Genomic DNA, 6,841 nt, shown 5'->3' with positions numbered 1-6,841 from the left:
TCGCCAACCTCCATTCCCGCGGGTGGGAGATCGAGGTTCGGATCATGTGGCAATCGGCCACTAGTCACCATGGATCTGCATTAATTCGTAACAAGTGATTGGTCGATGCCTCGATCACGCTCTAACTCGAATACTCGATCCAAGAGCATGCGGGGAATCGCCTTCGCCACCCGCCGCGGCCGCCGAACGGAGGCGCTCCACCTCTCTCTCTCTCTCTCTCTCTCTCTCTCTCTCTCTGCGGCGAGCAAGATGATGGGCCTGCACGGCCCGCGCTAAAAATTGCCATAGGTCGGCAGGCCCAACTTGTTCACTCCTGCGTTTTATTAAGTTTGATTGAATCGTGGGCCAAGATTTCTCAAAAAAAAAAAAGATTGAATCGTGGGCTGGGTCGTTTCCACAAAACATGCAGCCGTTGTTTTGGTCCACGATTTTTACGAGAGCAATCTCGTAGTCGACACGTACTCGAAACTCGTAGCCGAGTCGGGGCCCCAGATACCGTCACGTACGAGTATAAAAGGCGAGACGCCCACCCGATTTCCTCCACCAGAACATCGAGGAGAGCAGATAGAAGGAAATCCGTCGGGAGGATTCGAGTGCTTAAGCCAACAACAACCACGTGCGTACGTGAGATCGACCAAGCAAGTTCGCGAAACATGGGCTGCTCCATGAGCCGGTTGGTCAAGGCGACGATCGCGGTCGTCTTGCTCGTCATGATCTTCACGTCCGGCGCAATGGCGGCCACCAGCTTGGACGCCACCCGGATCCAGCAGCTGCCGTTGGCGGACGGACTTCTCCAGGGGCCAGAGAGCGTCGCCTTCGACGCCCAAGGGCACGGCCCATATAGCGGCGTCTCCGACGGCCGCATCCTCAGGTGGGACGGGGACAAGATAGGCTGGACCACTTACGCGTACGGCCCTGGCTACGACGAAGACATGTGCAGGGCTTCGATATTCCGCCCGGCAACTTCCATGGAGAGTCAGTGTGGCCGGCCGCTCGGTTTGCAGTTTCACCACAAGTCTGGGGATCTATACGTGGCCGACGCCTACAGGGGACTCATGCGGGTTGGTCCTCGTGGCGGGGAAGCCACGGTATTGGTCAATGCAGTTGATGATAAACCTCTCCGCTTCACCAACGGGGTTGACGTCGACCAGGTCACCGGTCAAGTCTACTTCACCGATAGCTCTATGAACTATGACAGGACGAATCATGAGCTGGTCACAAGATCTGGGGACTCAACAGGGCGTCTCATGAGGTACGACCCACGTACCGGTGACGTCGCGGTCCTCCAAACACGCCTGGCATATGCAAACGGCGTCGCTATCAGCACCGACCGTACGCATCTAATAGTCGCATCTACCGGGCCGTGCAAACTGCTGAGGCACTGGATCAAAGGGGCCAAGGCGGGGACATCTGAGCCATTTGCCGATCTCCCTGGCTACCCCGATAACGTGAGGCCTGACAGAAGGGGAGGTTACTGGGTGGCATTACATGGCGAGAAGAATGAATTGCCCTCTCGCCCCAATAGCCATATGCTCGCTGTGAGGATCGGAGCTGACGGCGAGATACTCGAAGAGATGAGGGGGCCCAAGCGTGTGAAGCCTGCAGAGGTCATGGAAAGAGACAATGGGAAGCTTTACATAGGCTCTATTGACTTGCCCTATGTCGGTGTAGTTACACGCAAGTAGGGAGCTTGAAATATTTCTTGTGTTTTGCAACTAAATGTAATTTCTTTATTATGCACATTAATTGTCGATAAATTATTTTGTATGTCTTAAGTTTCTCAGACCAGCCAATATTTTTTTATTTGATTGGTTACAATAATCGTGAGTTTCTTTGTTGATTGACGGAAAGGTTGTCAATCGTAAGTTACGGCAAACTGTTCATTAATATGATGCATGCTTTGACGATGATTTCTCCTTGTTGGGTGTGTTTGTTTGAACCAGAGAACATTTTATGTGCAGCGATCGTCAGAATAACTAGTAGTGGATTCGTCCGTCCAGACCGTGGGAAGGTGGCCGTATTTGCCGTCGATTGCCATATTGAGCTGTCTCGTATTCCATAATAAGGCAATAATACTCTGATTCAGGGGCGGACACACGTTGAGCTCAGTGGGGCAAATGCCCCTACTCGATTTTTGCTCCTGTAAGGACTTGTACAATGATTGATAAAATAGTCTTATCTTAAATTTTGCATGTAATTTAAAGATAACAAAAAAAAAATCTATAATGGATCGTCTCTTAGCCTTATCTTGAATAACTAGCAATTCCTAAAAACGTGGTGAGACATATTCTGCAAAGACATTATCTCTTGTCTTCCCTTAAATAAGACAAGACAAGCTTTTTCTTATGAGTTCTCTCTCCTCCATCTCATTGATCCTACATGGCACTCCTAAGATAGCATCATTGTACATGCCCTAATACTAAGCCCATGGTATAAGGCCTTGCCCCCACTAAGCCCATACTCTTTGCCCCCACTCATTTATTTTTTCTGGTTATTTTCCAAACAAAAGTCAGCCCATATGGCTTGGTCACGCACGAACTACCAGCGGGCTTTGCAAAACAGCGTACTAGCTTTTCCTTTCGTGAATCGCAACAGAGTCCGGACGCGACGCGCCTCCTCTCTTCCGCCCAGTCGCCCAGACGAGATGCGACGGGCGCCCTCGCCAGATCGCCTTCGAGCTCTGGTAATCATCGTCGATCCGTGTTGTACACGCTGCCGGCCGGTTGGCGTGCCGTTCTTTGATCCTTGGGCCCTTGATTGATCAAGGTAAGCCCTAGACCTAGGTTCACTTCATCTTTACAATCTTCTGTTCTAGTTCTTAAATTGGTGTTCTTTTCCAACTTTCATGTTAGAAAGCAGTGAGTTTTACTTTTTGACGATGCAACCAAGGTGCTTATGTGATTTCATATAGATCGGCTAAAGAAAAAAATACATGGTGGTGTGGTTTATCAAAAGGGAAATTGGGACAAAAACTAAAAGAGAAAAACGAAGAGAAAGTAAGGAAAAACAACTATGTCGATGCCGATCGACAAAAAACACCATTGATGGAATGAAGAGATTTTTTTCTTTTTTGCAAAATCTACAACTGGCAACACTCACAAATTTGTTGATGTGAACTAACTTTCTAGGAATCCATCTATAAGAAAGAGAATTACATATTTCCTTTGCTTTGTAGAAAATAAAATTTTATGAAAAAAGTCGCCACTTGGACGAAACAGAAGGAGGTGATGCGCTCAAGATTATTTTCATTAGATTTTAACATGTTTTCTCTTTAAAAATTGCATGCTATAATTTGTGTTCAAGACTAAAAAGCGGCATATTGATATTTTTCAATTTACTGGGTCTTCAGTGATTAGTTTAATTTTACATTGGCAATGAACTTATCATAATTATGTGTGATGAAATTATATTATATAGAAATATATGATGTTTTTTATTAGGTGCTATAAGTATGCTTGTGTAGTTGTGTCGCTAGTTTTTATAAATGATTTAGCCATTATTTTTATTAGGCACTATAAGTACTAGTATAACGCCCGTGCGTTGCCACGGGCTCTTCAAAATTTATAATTAGTATCTTTCATTTATCATCCCCTCATATTGGGTGATTATGGGGTGCTCTAATTAGAAACACAACAATCAAATATTAGGAAATTTCACCGAACGAACAACAATGAATAATACGATATCTATCAAACGAATAAAATGAGGTCATATTTTTGGTCTGTCATGCACTTCTGTTAAAAAGTGCCTATCCCTTTTAGAATCAACCCACTGTTTGCTCGCACGCAAAAAAAATACATCTCTAAAGTGGGGAACCGATCGGTGCCAAAAAGAAGTCAAACTCCTATCCAATCTCAACTTCGTGCTCTTCCACTTCCATTGATAAAGATGGGACGTCAAGGGTTTCATCATGATGACCTCGAGCAGCCGCCGACATCCCTCTCCACATCTACCCCTACCCCCTGCTGCCGCTTGCACTGTCCTTGCTCCTCGAGGGAGCTAGGGACACAATGTTCTCTAGGATGGGCATGACCAGATCCACGAGGAGGCCACATTTTTCCATGGGAACCCAACCAAGCACACCACCCTCCGCAACCATCCAATCCTAGCCTAACAAAGTCAAGGCCCGCCATCGATCCACAAATCAGGCTCGCCGCATCCAGGTTCACTGCAAGTCTGCGACGAGTCTGTAGTTGACATCTTGACTTTGGCTATCCCCACGGAAGAATCATCGGATCCTGCTTACTTTTACCATCACTTCGTCTCTTCCCAAGGCAGCGACACCACCCAGCCAATCACCACCACCGCTTGCGGCTTGCCTACATAAAATCATGAGAAATCCCCACGGCGGTGCTGTAAGATCACCTTGGCGACCTCGACAGTGACCGACTGGTCTAAGATCTAAGCTAGCCGCTCTTTGTAGAAACCAATAGAAGTAGGCATGTGACTCAGATTTGTTCTTTGGTGTGCATGCGTTTCTTGCTGCCCACCAGCTCTTGTCTACAACTCGCCTATCTCTGTACCAGCTCTTGGTCTACAACTCGCCTATCTCCATGCTCGAGACGACCAAGCTCGATGTGCAAGCCGCATACGTCTGCTAGAGCTATATCCAGGCCCTATGATTTTTGGATCACTGGCACTATGGGTGCCAGGACCGGAGTCGCCCTCATCCACCAAGTGGATCAAGGAGACCCACCACCTAGACTCTACATCGCAACATTTTGTGTTTTCCTATAAAAAGTAAAGAACCTTCTCTAATAAACGTAAATATAACCTTTTGGTTTTATAGTCTCAACTTTTCTACACTCCAATACCAGAAGGATTTCTTGGTTTTATTTAATGACCTTCTTGAATGTCATTCACTTAGAAAGGTAGTAATACAATCTGTGATATTAAGACAAATTATTAGTCATATTAAAGTGCAAAAGGCCCTATAGGAGTCAAAGCATGATTTTTATGGTTATACTGTAATTTGCAATATCTGAGATTTATGCAAGTGTACAATTAGAGAAGAGCCAATTAAATAGATTTTCACATTCAGAATAGTACGATTAGCAGTAGCACTTCAATTTTTTCATGTTTGATCAGCTTGCTAGGTGGTTATCACTAAGCATGTTGGAACGATGAGCATAACCTAACTTAGTTCAGTACGTGTTGCTGCAAATTAGTTCAGTACGTACGAAGCTGTTGCTAATTTCAATGCCTGGCTGTTGCAAGTTTCTAATGAAAAAGTACTTCAGGTCAAAGGTCAGGGAATATACACTTTTGTTATCATGGTTGTTTCCTTATAGTGAACAACTTTGATCACCACTTCAGCAGCTACTATTTATAAGAAGACATTAGCTAAGTAGATACAGGCAAAGAAAGCATGTAGGCAAAACCAGAATTAAAAACATCCTTCTCAATGGAGCTCGTGCAGTTTGGAAGACCCTAATCATCGATGAGGGACCCCTCCGATGGTAGCATGGCGTGACAATTGCCGTCAATGACGACACCCAAAGTACCTTGCACAATCCATCGATCCAGTTCGGAACAATCAAGCACATACCTTGCAAAGTGATGTGGATCTGAAGCAGAGGTGGGAAGGTAAAGGCTCAGGTGAGGTGGAATGAGACGTTGATATAGACGTGCACGCATGAGAATAAGGCGGTGCCCAGGATGGATCTCCATCGGAGGAGGCCGGATCCGCTGGGGAGGAGGTCGCTGTAGTACCTGCCATCTGTGCGATGGATCACGGGGCTGGCAGGCAGGGGGAGGGGATAGGAGGGAGAGGGTGGGCTAGAGCGCAGATGGCGGGTGCCCCCGACAACGGCTGGGAAGGATGGTGGAGGAGGTGGATGAGGATGGCGGTGGCGGCGTCTGCGGTTGCGCCTCGTCCGCAGCCGTGCTGGTGGTGGTCGATGCGAGAGCCGGATGGCGTCGGCCAGAATCAGGCAGGGGCGACAAAGATTTAGAGGAGAGAAAGAATGGAGGCGATGAGCGATGGGAGGAAGGGCCACCGGCGATTGGGGTGGCCTCAGATCCGCCCTCCGTGGCCGCCTATTTCATGGGACGAACACCCGTGCTCACCGTCGGGCTCGCCTTCAGCCGCTGCCTCGCCGACATTCACGAGTAGAGCCCCTTTCTCCGATCCCATTTGCCAGGGAGGCAGCGCCATCCTTCATCGCAGAAAACGAGTCCACACTAAGATCGCAACCAGATCGTGATTGCGCCTCCCCAAACCGCAGCGGCACATCCCACTCCATCAACGACCAACCTATATGAGGCGGAGGGTCAGTGTAGGACGCGAGCGCCGTCACCATGGACGTGGGGGACGCCGTAGGTGGGAAGGAGGCGGCGACGGCGTCTGTGTCAGGAAGATCGCACGACGGCGGCGGCGTTTACTCGAGGGGATCGAGAGGAGCTGTGTTTGGTGCCGGGTGGGTTCTTTGGTGCGTGCGTGGGGCTGAAGATTGTGATAGGTGATCAGGTGAGGGCGTGCCACGCCTGGATCGATAGCCTTACCATACCTGGTGGTAATTTAAATTTATTATCATATTCGATATTTCCCGAGTTATGGCCTTTCCATACCTGGATTGATAGCCTTTGGGGTAATTTAAATTTATTACCATATAATTACCATATTCAAAATTTCCTGAGTTATGACCTTACCATACCTGGATTGATTTATTACTATACGTGGATTAGTTATGATTTATTACTATATGATTTATTACTATACGTGGATAGCCTTATCATACCTGGTGGTAATTTAAATTTATTACCATATTCGATATTTCCCGAGTTATGGCCTTACCATACCTGGATTGATAGCCTTTGGGGTAATTTAAATTTATTGCCA

At 47.2% G+C, this 6,841-nt stretch overlaps 1 protein-coding gene across 1 annotated transcript; it reads left to right on the top strand.

Annotated features, from left to right (window-relative positions):
• The first annotated feature begins 653 nt into the window (after positions 1-653).
• On the top strand, positions 654-1,685 carry LOC119272100 (protein STRICTOSIDINE SYNTHASE-LIKE 10-like). The gene has a single exon (XM_037553685.1). The coding sequence runs from the start codon at positions 654-656 to the stop codon at positions 1,683-1,685; it is 1,032 nt and encodes a 343-aa protein (XP_037409582.1).
• The last annotated feature ends 5,156 nt before the right edge of the window (positions 1,686-6,841 follow it).

This window comes from Triticum dicoccoides, chromosome 3A (assembly GCF_002162155.2).
Source record: "Triticum dicoccoides isolate Atlit2015 ecotype Zavitan chromosome 3A, WEW_v2.0, whole genome shotgun sequence".
NCBI classification, from domain to species: domain Eukaryota; kingdom Viridiplantae; phylum Streptophyta; class Magnoliopsida; order Poales; family Poaceae; genus Triticum; species Triticum dicoccoides.
Note: the sequence above shows the minus strand (reverse complement) of the source record. Positions and strands in the feature narration are given on the sequence as shown.